The sequence below is a fragment of the Cetorhinus maximus genome, chromosome 3, assembly GCF_964194155.1.
Source record: "Cetorhinus maximus chromosome 3, sCetMax3.hap1.1, whole genome shotgun sequence".
NCBI lineage: Eukaryota > Metazoa > Chordata > Chondrichthyes > Lamniformes > Cetorhinidae > Cetorhinus > Cetorhinus maximus.
In genome coordinates this window covers 145,577,829-145,604,737 of record NC_135881.1, presented here as the reverse complement: position 1 = coordinate 145,604,737, position 26,909 = coordinate 145,577,829, and the positions used below count along the sequence as shown (strand labels likewise).

At 46.1% G+C, this 26,909-nt stretch overlaps 2 protein-coding genes across 3 annotated transcripts in view; both read left to right on the top strand.

The window, feature by feature from the left end:
* Nucleotides 1-1,373: 1,373 nt before the first annotated feature.
* The window catches only part of LOC144678955 (uncharacterized), a 46,555-nt gene continuing 21,019 nt past the window's right edge, over nt 1,374-26,909 (top strand). The window contains exon 1 of one of the 2 annotated variants that reach the window (XM_078539089.1): nt 1,374-1,391. The gene's annotated coding sequence lies outside the window, so the exon portion shown is untranslated. Of the gene's footprint in view, nt 1,392-1,923; nt 2,198-26,909 lie in introns of those variants that run through there. The other variant, XM_078539090.1, reaches the window with a different exon arrangement.
* On the top strand, nt 18,358-26,832 carry LOC144673389 (ATP synthase F(0) complex subunit e, mitochondrial-like). Its single transcript, XM_078535257.1, has 2 exons — nt 18,358-18,403; nt 26,359-26,832. Exons 1-2 carry the CDS (start codon nt 18,394-18,396, stop codon nt 26,586-26,588), a joined length of 240 nt encoding a protein of 79 aa, XP_078391383.1. The 5' UTR covers nt 18,358-18,393; the 3' UTR covers nt 26,589-26,832.

The following is a 26,909-nucleotide window of genomic DNA, read 5'->3' as shown; positions in this document are numbered from 1 at the left end:
TGACGGGACTTCAGGGAGAGTTTCAGCAGATTTCTCATTCATCCTTTTTCTGCCCTGGGTGGCTGTCCTCTTTTGCAGGCCATTGGTGCTGACCACCACTGCCACCACCTCCCAAGCCAGATTGGTGATACCGTTGCCCCTCCTGTGACCAGAGTAGGGGTAGAGGACATCATAGCCGGCCTCCACGCTGTCCAAAAGGCACTGAGGGGACGCATCACTAAACCTGGGGGCTGCAGTCTTTTTGCCTTTGGGGTCCATCCTGTCTTCCCTGCAGCAGTCATGGGTTGGAAGCACTGAGAGGTGTGCGCACGGCTGCACTTTAAATATCGCACTCGGCGTGATGAAGCGGTGAGGTGATGCCATGGTGGGCGAATGAGAGCGCACCCACCATGGAAACGGCGTGTTTCCCAGGAATGCATAATTAGTGCGGCGGGTTTGGGACGATATGGCGTGAGAAGCCACCATTGCAGCCGACAGGTAAAACGTCGTTTTCACTGTCCGCTACCTCACTTAGTCCAAGACTGAACACCGTAGTTGTAAAGGCAAAATACTGCAGATGCTGGAAATCTGAAATAAAAACAGAAAATGCTGGACATACTCGGAAGGTCAGGCAGCATCTGAGGAGAGAAAAACAAAGTTAACCTTTCAGATCTGTGATCTTCCATTAGAACTCTGCACAGTGGTTACAAAATTGGGCTGTGTAGCACTGATGGTGCTGATGCTAAGAAATCTGAACCTGCAAAAATGTTAGCTGGGGTGCTTCTGGATACTTCCAGCCTGCCCTGTGCAGTGCACCCTGACTGCAAGGATGCTACCATGGGAATTCCCTGCACTATGCTAGAAGCATGCAGATTGTGTTGTAATATGTGCCTGCATGGCACTGTAATGTAAAGATGCTCGGCAGAGTAAGGGTTAACATGGGACTGGAGAATAGCACCACCCATGATATGAATTATAGGGTCACTTGGTAATAGAGTAGAGAGATCAGTCTGGAAGCAACCTACCTGCATGGAACAGCACCATGCATGACAGTAACCTGTGATCTGTAAATAGTTAAAGGTTAACAATAAAGTATTCATGTTTAAATATACAAGTCCCAAGATCTCATTAATGAGCCACAACAGCCGATACCATAGTACAACACGGCTGGCAATGGTGGCCACTTCTCAAGGGTATCACATCAGTGGTGATATGAAAGTTGGCATTTTAAACGGTGAACTCAGGACAGGATCCCTAGGTATGAAAAACTAAAAGCAGCTGAATCTGGACTAGAGACACATGTACCTATGAAGAAAACTTGAAGAAATAGTTGAAGAAGCTTCGCTACTTAGAAGTTGAGGAATCCAGCAGTCTGAGTGGAAGTCCATTGCAAGACTCCTGAGTGATGCAGGGTGAAAAAAGAAAAAAACCTGGTCAGATCACAAAGAAGGGTGAGAAACACTACAAAAAACTTGCAAGACCCTGAGTGATGCTGAGTTAAGTCACTTAGTTAGATCACAAGACAGTGAGCAAAACTACAGAAATTGCCAGGCCCCGAGTGATGCAGAGTCAAAAGATCTGGTTCGTTCACAAGATGGTGAGCAAAAATGACAAAAAAGAAGCTGTACCTACATTTTAGAATAAATGGCAGTCCCACAGCTCAACATACCCATACAGAAGCTGGAAGACAGCTGCAAGTTTAAAAAGCCTGTGAAAGGAAGGGCAGGCAGAGCAGAGGAAGAAACTGCTGCAGTTTTGAAGAGTTTTTTTTAAATCTCCCACAATCGTGAGGGAGCCCTTTTCAGTCAGAAGAAAGTAATGATTTTTAGTGAAGAAAAAATAAAGAATTGCTGCTGCTCTCAAGAATTTAAATAAAAACAGCACTGAGAGTTTTAAAAAAAGGCCTGCAGAGTTTGGAAAAGGAATCCCTTTTCTTTTGGGTCCCCAGTTTCAAAAGTTTAAAAAATTTAGAAAAAGAAGGCCCACAATCACCGGGGAGCCCACCATAACCTGGAAAAGTGCCTGGAAACTCACAGCAAAGAAAACTGACAGCTGCAGACAGCTTGAAGTGAAAAAAAAAATAGTTACTGTACTGACAATCTTAAAGGAACAATGACATTTAAAGTTGTAACTACAAGAAAAAACAAACAGCCATGGGCAGAAAATTAGAAAAACCAGATGTATTTTGCATAAGGAAATGGATACACCAGACACAAGAGTGGTCTAGCAAACCCCCAATAAAGTACTAAAGGCAACAAAAGACCCCAGAGAGAAGGCAACAAGAGATCCCAGAGCTAGGCCAACTCCTAATAGAGCAGCGAGGGCAACAAGGGACCCCAGAGAGAGTGCTACTCCCACTAAAGTCCCAAAGGCAACAAGAGACCTCAAAGGGGGGGCAACAAAAGACCCCAGGGCAAGAGAGCCAAAACACCCCAGAATGAGGTAGACAGAGACCCCAGAGCGAGGGAGCCAATTTCCAGATAAACCAAAAGATGGTTGCTGACCGTGCAAATGCAATGAGATGCAAGAGCTGAAGAATTTAACACAAAAGAAAGAAATGGCTGAGAAACAGCTGAAAGGCTCAAAAATAGAGTTTCTTGAAAATGCTGACACAGTACCCAAACTGTAACAGCAGATGGCAGATGGCTGTGAATGAAGGAACGCTATCTGAGGTAACTCAAAAGAAGCAAAGCGTGCAAAAAGTAAATGAAGCTGTTCTGCAGGAAAATGTTTGCTGCAGAAGTGAACTGGAAGATATGAGTGCAAGCTCAAGCTAAGTCAACAAGGTGATGCACTGATACCCGGTGTGAATTGGCATGAGGTCAACAAGAAAATAAACAATTGAAAGAACAGTCGATTGTACTTCACGATTAAATGCAAAAACAATGCGTGATCATTCAGCAACATGAAGAAATGAAGACCTTCTTAAACAACAGAATAGAAGCACAGCAGAAGAAACTCAGGGAAACTTTGCTGAATTACAGGAAAACTCAAGTTGAAGCAAGCGAGCTTTGCAAAGAAAAGGAAAACCTGTTGACAGACATTCACATGCTACAAAAATCCCTCAGGTCAAAGTTTATTCCTCTGGAACATTCTGAAGAGAAGCAAAATGAATTTAACGTCCCTCTGAACAAACTGAAGAACCAGTTGGCAGAGCAGATTCGGCAATGTTCAATATTCCAGGAGGAAGCCAAAAGCAACAGGAAACAGACTAAAGAGCTGAGGAAGCAGTTGAATGGAAAAGAGGAGGCATTGAACGGAAAAGCTGTAGAACTTTCCAAGGTGCGAGCGGATAATGAAGCCATGCATAGCACAATTACAGAACTGAAACAAGTTCAGACTTTGCTGGAGACAGGCCTGGCCAACAGTGAAACCAAAATGATGGACGAGGACAAAGTTCTGTTGTAGACAGAGAAAGAAAAGACAGAAATGAGATCAGGAAATTTAATCTGACACTGAAGCCCAAGACACTTGCTGCCCAAGTTGGTGGTAAACTCTAAACTCTTCTAAAAAGTGCCTGGATCTGCACCTTAAGTGCCGTAATTTGCAGGGCTATGGGCCGGGTGCAGGAAGGTGGGATTAGAAAGGGCACCTGGGTATCCTCAGGCTGGCATGGACAAGATGGGCCGAATGGCCTCCCTCTGTGCTTTAACTTTTCTATGGTTCTAAGAAAAAGCTGAACTGAATGAAAGGATTCCTAAGTTTGCAAAAACGATTTGAAAATAAAACAGCAAACAAATGTTTGCCTGAAATTGTGAAACAAGTGGAAATGAAGGTTCCATTTACAAAACCTATATGTCCAGCAAGAACATGGAAGATACCACAGAAAATGAAAATTTGAGTCCACTCTAGGAATGAACATTCCCTGGAGAAGAAATGAGTCAAACCCACAGTTTCAGAAAAAAGCAGACGGGTTCTCAATAAAGAGAAACGCAACTCAAACGAGCGCAAAAAACAAATTAAATGAGGGTAGTCAAGTACCAAAAACATAGAGTACTGCCACCATTGCTCCAAACGTGGCAGACCGAGATATGGAAGAACTGTCACGCCTCAGGGCTGTCTAAATTTGTAAAGTCAGAGACTTGCAGTGGGGGCGAAGGGATAGCAAGTAAAGATTGTATTGTAATACTCCATTGGAAGGGAGGAAAGTTTTCTTTGGAGAAGAAAGAGGGAAGTTACAGTATTTACCTGCATGTCACTGTAATGTAAAGGTGCTCGACAGAGAAAGGGTCAATGTGGGACAGGATAATGGCACCGCCCACGGTATGATGTATAGGGCTACATGGTAATAGACTCAAAGAGAAAAGTCTAGAGAGAACAGTCTAGAAAGGAGTATCTAGAAGCAGCCTACCTGCATGGAACAGCACCATGCATGACAGTAACCTGGGATCTGTAAATAGTTAAAGGTTAACAATAAAGGGCTCATGTTTAAATATATGTCTCAAGATTTCATCATTGATACACCTAAAGAACGCATTTTAAAACAGCTTGGGCAGGTCATGACATCAAACAGCCTCTGTTACTGATTTGGTGCATTTGGTTGCTTAAGGGGCCAGGGCAAGCCATTAGGTACTTTTGACTTTCTTTTGCTGGTGCAGGGTTAGTGGAAGAATTGTGTTATTGCAAACTTTATGGATTTATGAGTGAGTGGTGTTGAGGAGGTCAGTGGAGTTGGAAGGTGTATCAGGAGAAAGCATGTTTCAATACTGGATGCAGCATATCTTAGCCTGCAGCATAACTTGGAATGGGGCACAGGCAGCAGAAAGAGGAAGTACGCACAGAGAAGAGGAAGAGGCCATTAATAGAAGTCCCTACCCATCAAGGGTCTTTGGGGAGCACTTCTCCGACCTCCACTTCAGTGAGGAATAGTGCTTGATGCTTCTGTATTTCACCACGGAGCTGGTGACTGATCATAAAATCATAACTCTCAACAAAGAGATATTCCATTGAGAAAGACTTCATGAGAAGGATGAACTGTCCATGGCTAATGAAGGAAATTAACGTTGGGACATAGGAACATAGGACTAGGAGTAAGCCTTTTGGCTCTTTAAGCCTGCTACGCCATTCAGTAAGATTATGGCTGATCTGGTTGTGGTCTCAGCTCTACTTTCCTGTCTGAGCCCCTTAACCTTTGACTCTCTTGCCTAACAAAAATCTGTCTAACTCAGTCTTGAATAAATTTAAAGACTCAGCCTCCAGTATTTTCTGGGGAAGAGAATTCCACTCACCAACAGCACTTTGGGAGAGAAAAAAAATCTCTTTATTTCTGTCTTAAAAGGTAGACTTCTTGTTTTTAAACCATGTCCCCTAGTTTTAGTCCCCCCCACAAGATGAACCATCCTCCAAGTACCCTCCCTATCAAGACTCCTCAGGATTTTTTATGCTTCAATAAGATCACCTCTCATTCTTCTAAACTCCAATGGGTATAGGCATAACCCGTTCAAACTTTCTTCATAAGATGAGTCCTTCATCCCCGGAAATAGACTCATGAACCTTCTCCGAACTGCTTCTAAAGCAATTATATCTTTTTTTAGATAAGGGGACCAAAACTGTATACAGTGCTCCAGACGTGGTCTCACCAAGGCCCTGTACAGGTACAGTAAAACCTTCCTACATTTATGTCCCGTTCCTCTTGCAATAAATGCCAACATTCCATTTGCCTTCCTGAGCACTTGCTGTAATTCTATGCTAACTTTATGTGATTCATGTACCAGAACACCTCTGCGCGAGTTCTGCTTCTTTCTCAATTTAAATAGTATACTGCTTTTCTATTCTTCCTGTCAAAATGAGGAACCATTCTGGGACCAGTGTTCTGGTGAATTGGATAACTAGGGCGGTAGAGACAGCTTTAAGCTAAATGGGGGGAAGGGATCAGGAGATATAGTATAGTAAAGGGAAACAACAAGTAGAGCAAGGCAGAAATTTGGGTAATGAGTACGAGAGTGTGACAGGAAGGGACAGAAGATACTATCGTAAGAGTGCACAAGTAGATAAAATGGAAAGTGGTTAAAAAAAACTGAGTTTAAGGCCCTGTATCTGAAAGCATGTAGCATTTATAACAAAAGAGATGAATTGTTAGCACAGATAGAGACAAACATGTATGACCTGATAGGAACTACAGAGACATGGTTGAAAGGTGACCAAGGCTAGGACCTGAATGTTGAAGGGTATTTGACATATTGGAATGGCAGGAAGCTGGGAAAAGGTGGTGGGGTAGCTGTGTTGATTAAGGATGGCATTAGTTCAGTACTGAAAGATGACTTTAGCTTAAAAGAACAAGATGTAGAATCAGTTTGGGTAGCGATAAGAAATAGTAAAGCTAAGAGGTCACTTGTGGGAGTAGTTTATGGGCCCCCTAACAGTAGTTACACATTAGGACAGCAACATACAGAAAGAAATAAATGGGGTGGGTAAGAAATGGAACCGCAATAATCATGAGTAACTTTAATCTACAGGTAGATTGGGAAAATCAGATTTGCAAAGGTAGCCTGGAAAAATGAGTTCAAAGAGTGTTTTAAGAACAGTTTCTTAGAGCAGTATGTTCTAGAACCAACCAGGGAGCAGACTATCCTAGACTTGGTAGTGTACAATGAGACAGGATTAATCAATAACCCCATGGTCAAGGAGCCTCTAGGTGTCAGCAATCACAACATAATAGAATTTCTTGAGGAATCGAAACGTCAACTCTTTTCTTCTCCGCCGATGCTGCCAGACCTGCTGAGTTTTTCCAGGTAATTCTGTTTTTGTCATAGAATTTCACGTTCAGTTTGAAATAGGAGAGGTTTGGGACCATGACTAGTGTCTTAAACCTAAATGAAGGTAACTGTGAGAGTATGAAGGCAGAGCTGGCTAAAATGAACTGGGAAACTAGGTTAATCTGCAAAGATTGGTGGTAGGTCAGAGGATTAGACAGAATTAAAGAACCAACAAAGAATAACTAAAAAGGTAATAAAGAGGCTGAAAGCAGAGTATGAGAGAAAGCTAGCTAGTAATATCAAAACAGATAGTAAAAGTTTCTATAAGTATTTGAATAGGAAAAGAGGAACTAAAGCTAATGTTGGTCCTCTAGAGTGAGTCCGGGAAATTGACAATGGAAAACGAAGAAATAGCAGAGGCATAAAACAGGTATTTTGCGTCTGCCTTCATGGTAGAGGACTTGGAAAATTTCCCAAAGGTAATTGGAAATCAAGAGGTGATAGGGAGGGATGGACTTCATGCTATCACCATCCCCAGGGAAAGGGTACTCAGAAAACTATTAGACCTAAAGGCTGACAAATCCCCAGGAGTGGATAGCTTGAATCCTAGGGTCTTAAAAGAAGTGGTGGCACAGATAGCAGATTGTAGTAACAAGATGTATTGTCCCTCCCTCCTGTCAATTACTTATCATGTGATGTGATTATGGGGGCTTCAAACAACAAGCTTATTGCATGGCTAATCTTGTGGGCATGGCTTCCGACAGAGAGATCGCGTCTAGTGTGTAAGCACCTCTTCATGCCTCCGAAATAAAGTTTAGCCTTTTCTTCACCAAACCTGCTGCTCCATCAACTTATTACATAGATGCATTGGTTATAATCTTCCAAAATTCCTTAGATGGCATCCAATTGAAATAAAAGCTGTACAAAGCAGCGAAGATTAATGATAGGCCAGGAGATTGGGAAAATGTTAAGCAAACAAAGGATTACAAAAAAAATAATAGAGGTAGGAGTTAGAATGTGATAGTGCACTAGCAAAAAATATAAAACAAACAATAAGAGGCTTCATGTCCATAACAAAAGGAGAATAACTAAAGTAAATATTGGTCCCTTAGAGGATGAGACTGGTAAATTAATAATGGCCAACAAGGAAATGACAGAGACTTTTGAACAAGCATTTTGTATCTGTCTTCATGGTAGAAGACAATAAAAGTATCCGAATAATAGTAGAAAAGGGAGTGAGGAATTTAAAACAATCAATATCACTAGAGAATAAGTACTAGGAAAACTAATAATACAAAGGCTGACAAGTCCCCTGAACCTGATGGCCTGCATCCTAAGGTCTTATAAGGTGTGGCTGACGAGATAGCGGAGGCATGTTTGTAATCTTCCAAAATTCCTTAGATTCTGGAAAGGTCTCAGTGGATTGATAAACCATGGGCGGAATCATCCCAAATTTGCACTAAATGCGGTAGCGGGCGGGTAAAACAACACTTTACCCGTCGGCTGCAATGGCAGCTTTTCACACTGTATCGTCCACAACCCACTGTATTAGTTAAGTATTACCAGGGAACGCACCATTTCGATGGTGAGCAGGCTCTCATTTGCCTGCCACCCCATCACCTCGCCACTTTATCACGCTGGCCACCATTTTTAAAGTGCAGACACGTGCACTCAGTGCTTCCAGTCCATGGCTACTGCAGGGAAGATGTCCACGAAAGGCAAAAAGACTGGAGCCCCCAGGTTTAGTGACACGTTGCTGGAACATCTTTTGGACGCTGTGGAGGCCGGCCGCGATGTCCTCTACCCCAGCTCTGGCTGCAGGATGGGCAGCAGTGTGACCAACCAGGCTTGGGAGGTGGTGGAGTGGTGATCAGTACCAATGCTGCACAGAAGATGTTGCATCCAATGCAGATAGAGGATGAATGATCTCATCCATGCAGCCAGGATGTGGCAACCATTTCATCACTCTAAACTCACACACTCAAGCCTCTTCCCTTACCAAGGCCACTTCTCCCCCTTCCCCAAGCAAGACCTAGCCCTGCAGCCATTGAAAAGCCACTCACATATGGCTGATCTGATAGGTAGACACCTACCCATGAGCCCCCCTAAAAATGATGTGGTGCTGTCTGTGAAGCCTGGCGATGATTGTGAGTGCTGACCGAAGCAAGGTAGGCAAACAAACCTTGAAGTTCTGAGTGAAGAGCAGCCCAGTTGCATGTTGCTTGTGTGCTGTTGTGAAACACGTCGGCGAATTTTCCTGCTGATGTGGGTGGATGATCCAGCAGGGGGGACAATTCTGGAGGGCTGGCCTAATAATGATATGCAGATGAGGTTCCTGACGTCCAATGGTGGGAAACACAGTCCACCATCAGCGGACTGAGTGGACAATCGCAAACTGGTTTCACGCTGTCATGAAACCAATCGCGCCATATTGTCCGCTCACACCACCAAACACACCCAACCCCAGCGGGCACGGAAAATCCCAGCCCATATATTCAAGAAAGGAAGGAGACAGAAAGGAGGAAACTATAGGCCAGCTAGTCTAACATCTATCATTGGGAAAGTGCTGGAATCCCGTTATTAAGGAAGTAACAGCAGGACATTTAGAAAATCATAATACAATCAAGCAGAGTCAACATGGTTTTATGAAAGAAAAATTGTGTTTGACAAATTGATTGGCATTCTTTGAGGATGTAAGAAGCAGGGTGGATAAAGAGGAGCTGATAGATGTAGTGTATTTGGATTTCCAAAAGACATTAGGCGAGTTACTATATAAAGGCAAAAGAGCTCATGGTGTTGGAGGTAATATATTTCTATGGATAGAGGGTTGGCTAACTAACAGGAAACAGATAATTGGGATAAATGGGTCATTTTCAGGTCAGCAAACTGTAATTAGTGGAGTTCCACAGGGCTCAGTGCTGGGTCCTCAAGTATTTACAATCTATATTAAGAACCTGGATGAAGGGACAGAGCGTATTGTAGTGAAATTTGCTGAATGATACAAGGATAGATAGGACAGCAAGTTTCGAGGAGGACAGAGAGGGATTGCAATGGGATATAAATAGGTTAAATGAGTGGGCAAGGGCAAACATTGGCAGCTGGAGTGATAATGTGGGAAAATGTGAGGTTATCCAATTTGGTGAGAAGAATAGACAATGAAAACATTTAAATGGAAAGAGACTACAAAATGCTGCTGTACAGGGGAATCTGGGTGTCTTTGTACATGAATCATAAAAGGTTAGCATGCAGGATCAGTAAGTAATTAGGAAAGGCACATAGAATGTTGGCCTTTCTTGCAAGGGAAATGGAGTACAAAGTAGGGAAGTCTTGTTACAACTGTATAGGGTATTGGTGAGACCAAACCTAGAGCACTGCACACAGTTTTGGCCTCCTTATTTAAGGAAGGGTTTGCTTGTATTAGAGACGGATCAGAGAATGTTCACTAGGTAAATTCCTGGGATGAAGGGATTGTCTTTTGACAAGGGGTTGAGCAGGTTGGGCCATATTCATTGGAGCTCAGAAGAATGAGAGATGGTCCCATTGAAACATGTAAGATTCTGAGGGCGCTTGACAGTGTGGACGCTGAAAGGATGTTTGCTCTCGTGGGGGAATCTAGAACAAGAGTTTCAGAATAAGGAGTCTCCCATTTAAGATGGAGATGCGGAGGAATTTCTTCTCTCAGGGGGTAGTTATTCTTTGGGGTTCTCTTCCACTGAGATCAGTGAAGGTCAGGTTACTGAATACATTCAAGGCTGAGTTAAACAAATTTTTGATCTGCAAGAGAATCAAGGATTATGGCAGCCGGCAGGAAAGTGGAGTTGAGGCCACGATCAGATCAGGCATGCTCTTATCGAAAAACAGGGCACATTTCAGGGACCAAATGGCCTACTCCTGCTCCTATTTCTAATGTTCTTAAGTTCTTAACCTGCAGTCACACAGCAGCACAAGGATGGTGCTGCCAATGGCCACCTAGATTGCAGTGGCTCTTCATTTCTATGCCAGAAGATCCTTCCGAGCATGAGCAGGAGAAATTAGCAACGTCTCACAATTCACTGCATATTGTTGCATCAAGAATTCGACAGAAGCCCTGTACAGAAAAAAAGGGGACTTAATTTTCTTCTCACTTACCAGAAAGAAGCAGGAGGAGAGAGGACGTGGTTTTGTCAGGCTAGCGGGATTCCCATTGGTGCAGGATGCAATCAACTGCACGCATGTGGCTCTGAGGCCCCAAAGGTTAATGGGCAGACGGTCCACAAACACAAGGGCTACCATCCAGTCAGTATGTCACCATGTCCAGAAAATCTTCTCAGTGAAAGTTTGCTATCCTGGCAGCAGCAACGCACATTCATCCTGGGGTAATCAGCCTTATCCGCCATCTGTGGCCCACTACGAGAAACAAGAGACTGGTTGCTGGGTAACAAGGGACACTCACTACACCTGGCTCCCCCACCACCTGCTGCCCAACCATGCATAAACATTGCACCTACAATGAGAGCCATGCAGCAACTAGGGATGTCGTGGAGTGAACTATTGGCTTACTGAACCCATTGGCAGAATTTTGTGCCTGTCGGGCGGGCCATGCGGGAGTGGTTGCGGGCGGGCGCGGACCCGATTGCCGCCTGCGATCGGATCCACACCACCATTTTACACGGGCAGGCCAATTAATGCCCACCCAGCGTGAAACGTGGCTCCTGAGGACAGCAGGAGTGGACGGGCGGCAGAGGGACTGCAATGACCACCAGGTCCAGTGGCAACCCGGCGGCCTGTTTAAAAGTCCTCCTGCAGCCTTGCAAAGGCTGTCAAACATGACCTGCCGAAGGGCTCCCCACAGCACTGCCGGTGAGCAGGCCAGGAAGGAGGACAGGGCAGGGGGCCACTGTGCCCCTCGTTCTCAGGCAATTGCCTTGCTGCCCTCCTCGAGGAGATGGGAGGTCCTCGTTCCAAGTGACAGGAGGAGGAGGCCCCCCACATGACCAGACCTGCCTGGATGGAGGTGGCAGAGGTGGTGAGCACCCGCGACATGGTGCAGCGCACCTGGATCCAGTGCAGCAAGTGCTTTAATGATCTTTTGCGCTCTGGAAGGGTGAGTACCATGTTGCCATTGGTCAGTGAACCATCAGGTAGGCTTTCCCCCTGGCCGCACCCCACCACCACCCCCCCAACTCTGAGTGCAGTTACTGCATTGAATCATTGACGCCATGTGTCCTTCACTGGGTGGGCCAGCAGACATTGGCCATGCCAAGGTCAACCTGAGAGGGTGTTGGTGAGATGGGTTGTGCACCCGCAGCATGCGGTACTGTGACACTCACAGTACTGTTTTGGGGTCAGCCTGGAGGATCTGCACCTAGGCGTTGTGCTGTAACTGAAAAGCATGTCAAAGTCAGGGTGCTGACATGCTGGGAGGGGAGCTTCCAGGTGGCACGGCACTGATCCATCTACTTCTCTTTGCATTCCATGTGCTTGCGCCTCCTTGCTTTGCCAGATTGGACCGTGTGGTGCCGAATGTGATGTAGGCAGCATTTGGCCAAGGGGTTGGGGGGACAGGCCTGGCATCTTTGTATGAATGTGCGGCAGCTGTGGGGTGAGGCGGCACTGGAGCCCTTCAATGTTCCACTCTGATTGGGGTGGGTCAGCAGCGAAGAGATTCCAGGTACAAGTAGCACTAATCAATGCTCTTCTCTCCTTTTCAGGAGAAGAATGCTCATAGTGCCACTGAGCGGTTGAGGACTGGCGGAGGGCCGGCCCATCTGGCCATCATTTCCAGGGTTGAGCAGGAGGCCCTCGATCTGGAGAGGCGCCATGCGCCCAGGTGCACCAGTGTCGGTTAAGGCTGGGGTACCACGGGCAGGTATGTTTGCCCAGCACTGAGGTCACCATTAGTGTCCCAACAGCCATGGTACTGCTGAATGTTCAGTGAGTGAAGTTTGCAACATGGTTTGACCATTGCTTATGGAACGATGAGCGTATAATGATCCAGGGGACAAGGATGCACATTGACATTGTCTCCACATTAACTAATCAAATGTCCTTATTCTTCCTTTCAGCATCAGCAGATCAGGGCTGGGAGGAGGAGGCACAGGAGCCAATTCTCACATCTGAGGGCCCTGAAGTCTCTGAGCCACCAGCATCACACCATCTCTGCCAGGCAGGCACCAGCACAGATACTGGCACCTCGGTGGGAAATAGGATTTTGGCTAGTGTCCCAGGGCACAGCGGTGAGGGCACTTCACAATTGTTGGAGGAACTGGCGGAAACAGAAAGTGCCCATGGCGCCAGCAGTCAGAGGACTGCAGGGAACCAGGCACATGCTCAGTCGATGGCTGATATTGTGCCTCTGCAGCCATCCATGAGGCAACAAACGCTGGAAGTCTAGCAAGCTGTGCGGGAAGATCTGGCAGAGATACATGAGGCTTTGCTTGGCTTGGTCTCCGTGGTGGAGGAGTCCACACGGACCCTTGCAATTGCAATGAGCCTCATGGCCAAGCGCCATGCTTCCTCCATGGAGAGAGTGGCGACTCTCATGGAGAGGCTCCTCCAGAAGACCAATCAGGGCTTTCTGGGGATGCGTGTGGACCAGCAAGCCCTCACACCGGCAATGACTTCAGCTGGTCAGTGCCAGTGTGGAAGATGGTCTGGGCACCAAGTATCCCAGCTCAGTGTCCATCCATCTACGGTAAGCAACGAGGTCCAAAGTGACCTCATGTTGGTGCAGCAGCTGCCTGTCGTCTCCGCCGGCTCCTCTCAGGGCGCTCAGGATGAGGGCAGCAGCTCCTCCACCCCTCTGCCAGTGACCATTGCATCTGATGAGGCTGCAATGACTGGGGAGGTGCCAGCTCTGGAACTGGCAGCTCCATCCCAGGCGGGGCCAGCACAGGCTCCACGGGCCAGAGGACGATCGCCAAGGTCATCGAGGATAGCACAGTGAGCAGGTTGTCTCAGATGCCAGTGCCAGCGAGGGGACAGCACCTAGACGTAGCACTGGAAAGCGTAAATTTAAGGCACCTTAGGCACACCACAGGTTTCTCACTGGTGCTTTTGTGTTACCCCGCAATGAGGTTATGATTAGCTGGTGTGTTCCTTAACACCTTTGTCATTTTGTTTACCTAAGATCATTTTGTTATATCATTAAATTTAGACATGTGACCATGGCTGAGGGTGTTTCTTTTCCTCTTCAGGGGGATGGTTACCCATGATGTTATGAGTGAGTTGTGTCACATTGAGCTTTATTGACTTGGCCCCTAGTTAATATTCCTATCCAGGCAGATGTAGCACTCAGGTATTGAGATTGGAGCCTGCAGCACAGGCTTTTGTTGGAGGTCCATCTATGGTGTTCTAGCTGAAGGTTCATTGGATTAAAGCTTCCCAGGTGTCCCTACCTCCCTGGAGTATGGCCAGGTCAGCGTCCACCCCCCCAGCATTTCCCTGTGCATGCTCACCCTCAGAATCACTGCTTGACACATCGTGTGCAGCTGCAGCAACTGTGTCAACATCTCCTTCGTCCACAGCGTCGCCCCTTTCCAGCACAAGATTGTGGAGAGCGCAGCATGCAGCCACTATCACTGACACACGATCTGGGGGATACTGGAGTGCGCCCCCTGAACGGTCCAGGCATCGGAAGCGTATCCTGAGTAGATCAATGGTTCTCTCCACCACAGCCCGTGTGGAGGCTTGGCTCCTATTGTACTGCTACTCAGCCTCTCTTCTTGGATGGCGGAGAGTCGTCATGAATCACCTTCTGAGGGGATAGCCCTTGTCACCCAGAAGCCATCCATCCAGCTGGGCTGGAGCACTGAAGAGCCCCGGCACCTGGGAATGTCTGAGGATGTATGCGTCGTGGGAGCTGCCTGGGTACTTTGCACAGACTTGCAGCATCTGCAGCTCATGATCACACACTATCTGCATGTTCATGGAGTGGAAGCCCTTCCTGTTGACAAAGGAACCGGGCTCACCTGCTGGCACCTTGATGGCCACATGTGTACAGTCTGTAGCACCCTGGACACGGGGGAAGCCTGCAATTGCCGCGAAGCCTCTAGCTCGCTCTGTCTGGCTGGCCTGGTCCCAGTGGTAGTGAGTGAAGGTCGATGCATGCCTGAAGAGAGCGTCTGTCACCTGCTTGACACAAGTGTGGACAGCTGATTGGGAGACACTGCAAAGATCACCCACTGAGCCCTGGAAAGAGCCAGAGGCATAGAAGTTAAGGACAGCTGTGACCTTTAGAGCCACTGGCATGGGGTGCCCACCCACACAGTTTGCGGAGATCTCAGGGCCTATCATCTAACAGATAGAGTTGACTGTCTTCCTTGAAAGACGGAGCCTCCTTTGGCACTGTACTTCAGACATATTGAGGTAGCTGCTTCGCCGTTTGTATATCCTGGCAGCAGGATAGTGGCGTCTTCTTCGGCCCCTTACGCCTTGGACTTCCTGTTGGCCCTGCACCCCTTGTGCCTGCCCCTCTCCTCCCAAAGGTGGCTCCCCCGGAGGCTGAATGTGCACTCCTGGCCTCCTCCCCCTTCTGGCCCTCCCTTCCTCCTCAGAGGAGGTGCCTCCAGTGGAGAGCACAATTCCCATTCCCAGGCTAAGGGAAGGCTTCCTGAAACCTGTAGGCCCCAAAAAGGATCTTCACTGAAGAGTGCTGACCTGATGGTTGTGAGTCCTGTCCAAGCAATGGTATGAGTTTTTAAGTATTTCTGCTCACACAGGCAAGCATCGCTAGCTTTCAAAAAGAAATATCTGACTGAGCACATTCGTGACTCCACTGAGCCCTCTTCTCCCACCTGTGGATGAGGTTTATACAAATGTGGAAAAACTCAGCAGGTCTGACAGGATCTGCGGAGAGGAATACAGTTAACGTTTCGAGTCCATATGACTGTTCATCAGTTCAGTTCTGATGAAGAGTCATACAGACTCGAAACGTTAACTGTATTCCACCCGGCAGATGCTGTCAGACCTGCTGAGCTTTTCCAGCTATTTTTGTTTTTGTTTCAGATTTCCAGCATCCGCAGTATTTTGGTTTTATATTTATACAAATGTGTCCTACCTGCCTGGCCGTTGCACCCATGCAACGACCTGAAGATCACACGGGTCCCAAAGAATCGCCATCAATTGGTGCCTCAAGGGCCTTAAGTGGCCTGTTAATTAATGGCGGGTGCACATCGGAGATCATTGCGCGCCCGCCCACCGAAATATCACGATGGCGCACGGTGACGTTAGGACACTCGCCCGACGTCACCGCACATCATTTTACGCGTTGGCGTGCGGGGCATCTCCCCGCACGCCAATGGAAAAATTCTGCCCTAATGTTCTGTTACCCACTTTTGTTACTCTTACCTCATGAGAGCACTTGGGAGAAACAATAGGTTAGGATCTGAAGTACACTAATCACAGTGTCACCAAAGGGAAGCATTGTGATGTAAGGGACGCTCAAGCATACACACGCACGCACACACACACTTGTGCATGTGGATACACAGCTTTTTGTGGGAATTAAAATTTTGTTGCAAAAAAAATTCTATTGCATTTAGAGATTGCTTTTGCTATGGTGTTGGATAATGGTTTTGCAGAGGAAACTAATAGAATCTATGGGGAGTTTTACACGTAAATAAATACAATTGGCAACGTAAGTTAGTGTATATTTGGACATGGCATTGTGAAGATGTGGCAATAACTTTTGAGATTTTCGGTGGAATTTATGAGAAGGTTCCATCTGGCAGAGCCTGACATACAGCAGGTTCTCTAACTTACTGTTCATGATCTTCTAGATGTGGCTGATTGTCCATCATGCCTTGTTGCATGATAAAATTGAGCATAAGGCATAGAGTGATGATGCAGTATTGTGCTGAACCAAGGCCCCATATCTATCATGTGCAGTTGAAGTGCTTTTTTAGGATGTCTGTGGTGTGTTATATTATAATATTTCTGGCTACAACTCATCTTACAGTGTTCTAATGATATACGCAGCAATGCAACAATTTGAGAGGTGTCATGACTCATAGCTCCAGAAGGCAACCTTGGTTGATTCCTGGCTGGAATTTTATTACCTCTGAGAGGTGGATTTGCAGGCATGGAGGCTGTTTATTTGAGTGCCCTGACAGTGGTGGCATGCCCAGCACCTACCTGTCCTGTGCCCATCCTCCACACGCCCACGCTGCAATTTTACCAGTGGTGGGCAAATCCTCGGGTGGCCCACTTGCCCATGTGCCAATTGAGACCCTTAAGTGGCCAATTATTGACCACCTAAGGGCCTCTGCCGACCACTGCTGGAATTCTACCCGCAGTGGGGGAAGCCGGCACCAAGTGACCACCAGATGAAACTGGACAGGCCTCCTTTTCAGGCCCACTGGACTCATCAGAGGGCCCCCTCGCAATATTATTCTCCATCCCAGGTTTCCCATCCTCCACCCCAACATCATGATTCCAGCCCTCCCACCCCCCGCCCCCTCACTGGGGCCTGCCAACCTGGCCCAGGCAAGACCCTGGACTTACCTTTAAATTTGGCTCCATTGCTGCATGCCCCCTTCTCGGACTGCTTGCAATCCCAGCAGTGGCCACTGGTCCCAGTGGTACTGCTGGGACAAGAGAGCTGCCAGCCGTTTGATTAGCTGGCAGCTCTCAAAAGGCGGGACTTTTTCCCTGATGGGGATGGAAGGTCATTGAATTGCTGCAGGGCGAGCCAGTCAAGCGGAGGTAGGGCTCACCACCAACTTTTATGTCGGCAGATGGGGACTCCGCCCCAGTGTTAAATTCGGCCCCCTAAGTCTGACTCAAATGAATTCTCTCGAGATAAAAACCTTGCAATTGCTGCTGGAAACATATGCAAAGACTTGCGTTATTTTATACTAATTGTTGCAAAACTTAAGTTTGCATGCTCAGGCACAGTCAGCCATTGTGGTTGTGATGATGGTGGAGTTGTGGGCATGGGTTTGTAAAACCAAATAGATGCCATTAATTCTGGGGATACCATCATCTGGAAAAACAGTTTAGCCTTCTTGCTCTTGGTTTTCTGTGCGGAAAAAGAATAAATGATTTGTTCTTGCAAACAACACATTGGTCACCTGCTTTACACACCTGTGCACTGCTGACTGATGTCTCCTGTGACATCCTGTAAGGAACTTGAGATGCAAACATTCAGAGCTGTGTTGACCTTCATAGTCATTGACAATGTCCTGTATGCGGTAAAGTCTGGTTGATGCACAACTCAATCACAGTACATGAAAAGAAATCTAGAGAATGCAGCTTTGTCAATAAATGCAAGCTGTGGGGGGCGGGGAGTTGTGGGGTAACAGCATGTAGGTCTCCCTCTGGTATAGTCCCTATTATTTCAAATAATATAAATACAAATGAATTACCGTCGGTCTGTGATGCTGGGAAGTCCACATTGACAATTTAACTTATACCAACCAATATGATCTGACAAAACATTTGACACAAATGCAACCTATCAAGGATCTCTATAAATTAAATAGCCCCTACCACGTACAAGAGGCTTATGCTGCAGATTTAAGAGCCTTTGATAAAAAAAATGACTGTACAACTTTTAACTCTTATGGAAAAAATATAGCAGCCCACTTTATGTGGGCGTAATGAAGGCACATACAATTCCCACCATGAAACATGGAATTTTATGCATGCTTTATAATATATTAAATTGACTTCTAATATTTTTGCCAGGAACTTCCCACTCATCAAGAAGTAGTGATGATGTGTATTTTGGACAGAGGTGATGTATTTTGGTGAGTGTGATACTGCCTTATTTCCAACCACCCATCCCCACTCCCACTTTACAGTACCATCAGAAAATTTGCCCTTACGTCTTCCACACAAAGCAATTTTTAAAAGATTGATAGTTATTTCTTTCTGTGGCACAAAAGCCATGTTATAAAAAGGATGTTGAGGCACTGGAAAGGGTGAAGAGAAAACTTACAGAGATGATATCAGAAATATATAGGTATGCATTTCAGCAAATGAGAACAGGTTGGTCTCTTTCCACTTGGAAAAAAAGAAGGCAGAGGGATAACCTAATAGAGGTCATTAAAATTATGAAATGTTTTGATAAAGTGGATACTGTAGTATAAGGTTCTGGTACAGACAGGGTTAATGTGGGACTGAGTATAGTACAGTCTACACAATGATGTAAGAAGGCACATGACCCAGACCTAGGGTCAGTGTGGTACTGAACATGGACACGTTAAGACCCAGACATGGAGATAGCTCCTTGCCTGTTTGGCATATATGTATATAGTTACAAGTTGTTAATAAAGATTTGCTGTTAACATGCAGAAGATGATGAGGATTTCCTTAATAGACACGTTCTTTAACAAACGCCATCCCAACATGGTGGCAACTTGGGATCAAAAATCTTCAACCTCACAAAAATGCGAAAAGACTAAGAAAAAGAAAACCTACTATGGAAATTCTGACCTGAAAGAAGTTCCCAACTGAAGCTGAGTTTGCTGAGAAAATTCTCCAGAAAAAGCTCCAGACAAAAGAGCCTGGTAGCTGATGACACAGATCTTATTGCAGTAGAAGATTCCATAGAATATCCCTTGGAAGCCCAGTTTCAGCGCACAGAGTTCAGAGCCTGCAAGGGTGAGCTAAATCTTTTTAAGTTCCAGGCTGCAGATAGTCCTGAGAATCCTTTTTACCAACCCAGAGTCAGAAGCGCCTTTTGAATAAAACCCATCATTAATTTCGATCCCTGACTCGGAGCCTCAAAACATGGCCTCCAAGTTCAAAAAAGAAAAGACACTATTAATTAAATTATTCAGCCTCTCGGGAACAACGCGACTATCCAATTTGTAAAACAGCAAGCCTGATTTAATTTTGAATGTCTTGCTGTTCACAACAGTAAATTGTTGAATGAAATAAATCGGCAGACAGGCGACGCACACATCGATTGTTAAAAATGTTTCTTCCAGAGGTGCATCGCCACTATTTTGCGGAGCCTGCCAAAACCGGCAAGCGGGGGAAATCCTTTGTACTGCAGTGAATGACAATGCCATCTTGAAAGCCTGTAGGCTCTTAAAGCTGTACCCACACTTTAAACATCTTTAACATGGATCACAATTCCACATTTCCAACTCAACTCAACTCACTTAAGGCCCAGACCAGTCGCAAAATTGGGATCTTTGGAGGAAAAGAATTTTAAGTGACAACATTACTCCAGAATTCAGCAAAAAGACTGCAGACCCAAAAGCAAAAGATAATCTAACCCTAGACAAGAAAATCCAGCTAGTTAGACTGTTTGAGCTATGTGGGCAACACAGGACCATTCTAAGGGAAGAGAATAAAACATGGGGCAGAGGCTAACCCTCAGTCCAGTTTAACAGGTCGAAAAGACACAGGGACAATCCATCTCAGGGAACGCAATTCCTGAGCAGCCCAGCAGAGCAACCTTGTCAGTGCTGTGGTGTGAAGCACCTTCACAGGAGAGTCCTGTAAGTACAGCTCAATGCTTCCACTACAACAGACAGGGGCACTTTGGTAAACTGTGCAAGTCAAAACCCCAGCACTGCACAGATATCCCAAAGGTAATCCACGAGGTTAAGACCAAAAACCCAGAAGATACACAACCGTGCTTCATGGATAAGATCAAAGATTATGGTTCTTCATTTTGGAATGCTGACATCCTGACATCTGACAAATTTTAAATTAGATTCAAGTACCAGCACAACAGCCTTGTCAGACAAGGAACTATAGCTCAAAGACCTCTGCCTTCAGCAACAGGCACTTCACTTCATGCAGCAGGAGGAGTCCGTTTTCCAGCCAAGGGCACCCTGCAGGTGACTCTGAGATATAAGGACAAAACAATCCAAATAACCCTCTTCATTGTCCACAACCAGGACTACTCTCTAATAAGCCGCAACACCTGTATCGAACTCAACCCCCTGCAATGGATTGATGAGGTCGACTGACAAGGGCCAGGCCCGAATACAGATGAGAGTTCGCGAAGCTCTTCAAAGGGCCAGGTTGCCTCAAAAATGCGTACAGGGTTATGCTCAGGGATGACGCTAAAGCAGTGTGCCATTTCACTCCACAAAATGTCTCCTATCCTCTCATGAAGGAAGTACAGCAGCAGCTGAATGAGATGGTGCACAATTCCCCAGTCAAACAATCTACTGCATGGTGCTCTGGGATGGCCCCAGTCCAAAATATGAATTTGTCCCTCCACATCTGCATCGAGCTGACCCAGCTTAACAAGGCCGTATCCAGGGAGGTCCATCCCATGTCCTCAGGACAAGAGCCTAACTAAGCTCTCCAGGAGCATGGCGTTTTCCAAATTAGATGTCAACAGCAGTTTCTGGCAGCTTCCCCTTGATGAGGACTCCCAGCTCCTAACCACATTTATTATCCTCTTTGGCAAATTTTGCTTCAACCATCTGCCCTTTGGGATCATGTCAGCGCAAGAGATATTCCAACTCATGATGTCTGACATCTTGCAGGGTCTTCAGGGGGTCGTTTGCCACATGGACAATGTCTTGGTTCACAGGGTCACAGTGGAAGATCATGACGAAGGCTCACAGCAGCCTTGAAGTGACAGCAGGAAGCAGGGCTGACACTGAATGACAAATGTGAATTTCCTGAGACCTCTGGCCACACGGCCAACAACAAAGGCATCACAGCGGACTCACAAAAACCCAATGTGATCACTGACTTCCACACTCCTTCCTCTGTCCATGACCCCCAGTATCTCCTAGGGATAGTGAACCAGATGGCAAAGTTTTTACCTAACTTGGCACAGGTCACAGAACCATTGAGACATCTGCTCAAGAAAGATCAAACTTGGTGCTGGGATTCCCAGCAAGAGCAAGCATTTGCTCACATCAAGGCGATGCTGCTGTCCACTGACATTTTGGCCCACTACGACCTGGCCTTGCCCACAATCATAGAAGCCGATGCTTCATCCACAGGCCTTGGGGTGGTCTTCTTTCAGGAGCAATTGGATGGTGATTGTCAACCTGTCTACTATGCTTCCAGAGGGCTGTTGGACATGGAGACAATATCTGCTGCCATCGAGAAGGACGTTCTTGTAGTTACATGGGCACGTGAGAAGTTTTCTGACTACATCATTGGATTCAAGGTCACAATCAAGATGGACTATAAACCACTGGTCTCCTTATTGAATAAGAAGGAGCTCGCAAAAATGCCTCCTAGGATCCAAAGGTTTTGCCTATGCCTCATGAGATTCACCTTTGAGACTGTCTATGCCCAAGTAAAAAGGACCAGATGATTGCAGACACACTTTAAAGGGCCACCATGGGCCTCCCTACAAAATAGGATGTCAACTTCCTCCAGAGCAAAATACTGCGGATGCTGGAAATCTGAAATAAAAACAGAAAATGCTGGAAAAACTCAGCAGGCCAGGCAGCATCTTTGGAGAGAGTAACAGATTTAAAATTTCAAGTCCGAATCACTCTTCTTATGGACTTGAAACGTTAATTCTGTTTCTCTCTCCACGGATGTTGCCAGAACTGCTGAGTTTTTCCAGCATTTTCTGTTTTTATGTCAACTTTGTCACAGAGCCTGAGGTCTACTCCCAAGACACTACCAGGCACCTGCCAGCAACCACAACCAGGGTCCAACAGATCCACCAGAAGCAACTCCGTGGTGAAGAGTGCGCCCGCATCTGCACCTACTGCCAACAAGGGTTGCCTCAACAGAGGCTAAATGGAGGTGCAGCTAAAACATGGTTCGTGCAGCAGAACCACTTTATAGATGACCTCCTGATCTATGACGAACAGCTGGTCATCCCAGCCTCCCTGCGGGCAGGTGTCCTTCAAAAGATACAGCAGGGTCATCTGGGCATCACTAAGTGCAGGGCATAGCCCCAATGCCGTCTGGTGGTCGGGCATCTCCAAAACAATAGAAGAAACCATCGCAAATTGTCAGCTTTGTGTGTTGCATTGCCAGGACCAAAGGGAGCAACTCATTCACAAGCAATCCCCCAGCAGGCCTTGGGAAAGGCTGGGCGCAGACCTACTTGTCTACAATGGCAAATCCTTCCTGATGGTGTGGACTATTTCTCCAGATGGTTGGAGGTAAAACAACTTTATACACCCACCACAGAGATGGTCATCAAAGCGCTAAAAGAGATGTTTGCAAGTCATGGCATCCAGGATGGACTCATATCTGATAACGGCCCACAATTCTCTTATGAACGCTTCGCATGCATTGCAGCCATAGCCAGCTTTCACCAATACACCAGCTCCTTAAAAACAAAAAGCTACTGCGGATGCTGGAAATCCAAAACAAAAACAGAATTACCTGGAAAAACTCAGCAGGCCTGGCAGCATCGGTGGAGAAGAAAAGAGCTGATGTTTCGGGTCCACATGACCCTTCAGCAGAACTGAAGTATAGTTAGGAGAGGGGTGAAATATAAGCTGGTTTAAGGTGGGGGGAGAGAGAAGTTGAGGGTGGGGTGGTTGTGGGGACAAGCAAGCAGTGATAGGAGCAGATAATCAAAAGATGTCACAGACAAAAGGATCAAAGAGGTGTTGAAGGTGGTGATATTATCTAAGAAAAGTGCTAATTAAGAATGGATGGCAGGACACTCAAGGTACAGCTCTAGTGGAGGTGGGGTGGAAAGACCAACAAGGTATTAGTTGTAGATTTAAAAATAATGGAAATAGGTGGGAAAAGAAGAATCTATATAAATTACTGAAAAAAAAACAAAAGGGAGGGGGAAGAAACGGGGTGGGGATGGGGGGAGGGGGAGTTTAAGATCTAAAGTTGTTGAATTCAATATTCAGCCCGGAAGGCTGTAAAGTGCCTAGTCGGAAGATGAGGTGCTGTTCCTCCAGTTTGCGTTGGGCTTCACTGGAACAATGCAGCAAGCCCAGGACAGACATGTGGGCAAGAGAGCAGGGTGGAGTGTTAAAATGGCAAGCGACAGGGAGGTTTGGGTCTTTCTTGCGGACAGACTGCAGGTGTTCTGAAAAGGGGTCGCCCAGTTTGCGTTTGGTCTCTCCAATGTAGAGGAGACCGCATTGGGAGCAACGAATGCAGTAGACTAAGTTAGGGGAAATGCAAGTGAAATGCTGCTTCACTTGAAAGGAGTGTTTGGGCCCTTGGACGGTGAGGAGAGAGGAAGTGAAGGGGCAGGTGTTGGATCTTCTGCGTGGGCATGGGGAGGTGCCATAGGTGGGGTTGAGGAGTAGGGGGTGATGGAGGAGTGGACCAGGGTGTCCCGGAGGGAACGATCCCTACGGAATGCCGCCAGGGGGGGTGAAGGGAAGATGTGTTTGGTGGTGGCATCATGCTGGAGTTGGCGGAAATGGCGGAGGATGATCCTTTGAATGCGGAGGCTGGTGGGGTGATAAGTGAGGACAAGGGGGACCCTATCATGTTTCTGGGAGGGAGGAGAAGGCGTGAGGGCGGATGCGCGGGATATGGGCCGGACACGGTTGGGGGCCCTGTCAACGACCGTGGGTGGAAAACCTCGGTTAAGGAAAAAGGAGGTGGCTGGTGGGGTGATAAGTGAGGACAAGGGGCTCCTTAAGATAGTGGAAGCGGAACAAGGGGTCCATATGGTGAAAGCTCTCTTGAAGAAAAACAAGGGCTTCTTCACCTCACTGCTCACTTACAGGTCCACTCTCAAACAATGCGGCCTGTCTCCATCAGAGCCCCTGATGAGCAGGAAACTTTACACCCAACTTCCAACCCTGATGTAAAACTCAGCCAGGATTGGTAGCTTAGGCCTACCAAGAAATCCAAGCAAAAGAACAGTCATACAGACAGAAGCAAGTTTCTGCCTGTAACAGAAGGCACTGCACTAGACACTTGCCACAGCTGCAAAGGGGTGACAAGATCTGGATCCCTGACCTCGGGAGACAAGGAAAGGTGCTCCGACGGAATGAGGACCAACCCCGGTCCTACCAGATTGGCATGGCCGAGGGCACAGTCTGACAAAACAGGAGTCTCTGACCTCTCCCTAGACCGGCACCTCCTAATGCACAGTGGAGGACTATTAATGATGATACCCAAATGCCATTCTAATCTCCAAGCAAACAGCAAGAACCAGAACCAACAGAGCCTACCTCCCCTCCGACAGAACAGAAAACGTAATGTGGGATGGTTACAAGGCCTCTAGACCGCCGGAATCTCTAACTTCAAGGACTTGACAGGGGTAGATGAGGTGGTGAGAATGTTATAACAATGTTAATATAGTAATAGCAATAATGTTGGAATAGCATTAAGGCAGTAACAACAAGGTAAATGCATAAAACTAATAACAATGTAAGACATTTAGTAAATTAGTGTAACTCCATATCCATGGGATAAAGACTTTGGAGGTGTGATATAAGGGACTGGCACATACAGGATTAATGTGGGACTGAGTACAGAACCATCCACACAGTGATGTAGACAGACACATGACCCAGACTAAGCATCAGTGTGATGTTGAACAGGGACATGTTAAGACCTAGGCATAGAGATGGCAACTTGCATGTACCATTTATTGTACATCATTACAAGTAGTTAATAGAGATTTGCTGTTTAGATACAGAAGACTGCAAATACTTCTTTAACAGACACGTTCTGTAACCAATACCATCCCAACAGATACAAAGAGAATGTTTCCACCTGTGGGGAAGGGCACAACTAGCGGTCATCAATTTACGATAGTCACCAAGAAATCCAATAGGCAATTCAGAAAAAACTCCTTTACTCAAAGAGTGGTGAGAATGCAGAATTGCTATCACAGGGACTGGTTGAAGCGAATAATATAGATGTATTTAAGGGGAGACCAGATATGTTTGTGAGGAAGAAGGGAATAGAGGGTTACAAACTCAGATGAGGAAAGATTGGACGAGACTCAAGTGAAGCATAAACCTCGGTATAGTAGAGTTGGGCCAAAAGGCCTATTTCTGTGCCATATATCCTATGCAATCCTATTTAATCCTATGTTCAAGCAATGGGAAGCAGAGAGAAAAAAATCACAGAGCACTCTGTAGCTGTTTCCAATCAGGCTCCAATTGTTAGTATTCATAAGCAGACAAATGAAGTCATTTTTCCCTTTTATTAAGCACTGCTGTCTAGGTTTGACGGGATTACTTTCTGAGGGTAATTGTATAAGTTCATGCGGCTGGCAGGGAATGTTGCCTGCTGACTGGACAATTCAGAAATTCAAGCATGCTCTACTCATGACTTTTTCACTATAGTACATCCTTTTTGTTGGAAAGCAACTGTATTTATTGGAGCAAATAGAGAGGACAATAGAAAACTTTTGTCCCCAGTACCCCTGCATGGGAAATTAATCAGTCTCCTCTCTGATCTACTTGAGTGCCTGAGGTTCATAGCTGTAAAATCATATATGCTAATACAGTGGGTAACATTTCTTTGACTGCACTGCATGAATTGCACTTCATGACCTTCTGTCTTTCTAGCTGACTTTCAAAACACAGTATAGATAAACTAGGAGAGACGGAGAGCTGGCATAGTAAGATCACAAGCTGTAAGTAGTTCAGCAAAAGTTGGTGTTAGCCACCAGCAAGAACTTGGGATAGATCAGGGCTAGCTGTATATGGGAACCAAAGTCAGTCATAGCCTCATTAAAATGCTATGAATAGAAAGTAGAAACTGATATTTCAGCTAATGGCTGGGATAATGAACATTTCACAAGGACCATTGACTGTGAAGGATGGCATATGTCTCCAGTGTAAAAACATGCCCCTTTTTGTTGCTACAGCTGCACTAATAACGGCCGCCAACGTTCCTCCGGTGCAGGTGTCGCCTTTCATCAAGATGGCTAGGTATTCCGCATTGCTGCTTGGTATCATCTACAGGAAGAAGCGATACAATTATCTAAAGCCTATTGCTGAAAAGGAGAGGAGAACTGAGGCTGAAGAAAAAAAGAAACGAGAGGAGCTTGAGCACATTGCGAAACTGTTGCGGAAGCCAATGAAGCCACTATTTTGAAATAATTACCATTAAAAACAGGTGAAGAGTCAGTATGCTGTCCTCTTGGTTTGCTAGTATGGAATTGTCAGGTGTATCTATTCAGCACACATTTTTTGTGTGCTTTCCCAATGAGCGAAAAAAAAAACAGCCCTAGCAGTCAAAGAAGTGATATCAGAGGGTCAGAAAATTGAAACCTGTACAAGCACGGACATTGTGTTCATGATATTTCTTTAATTGGATAATTGAGTTTGGGGTAAAAGCCAATGATTGGTTAACAAGGTTCAATAGTTTTTTAACTACAGCAACTTATGAGGAAGGGGTCCCAACTAACAATCCAGT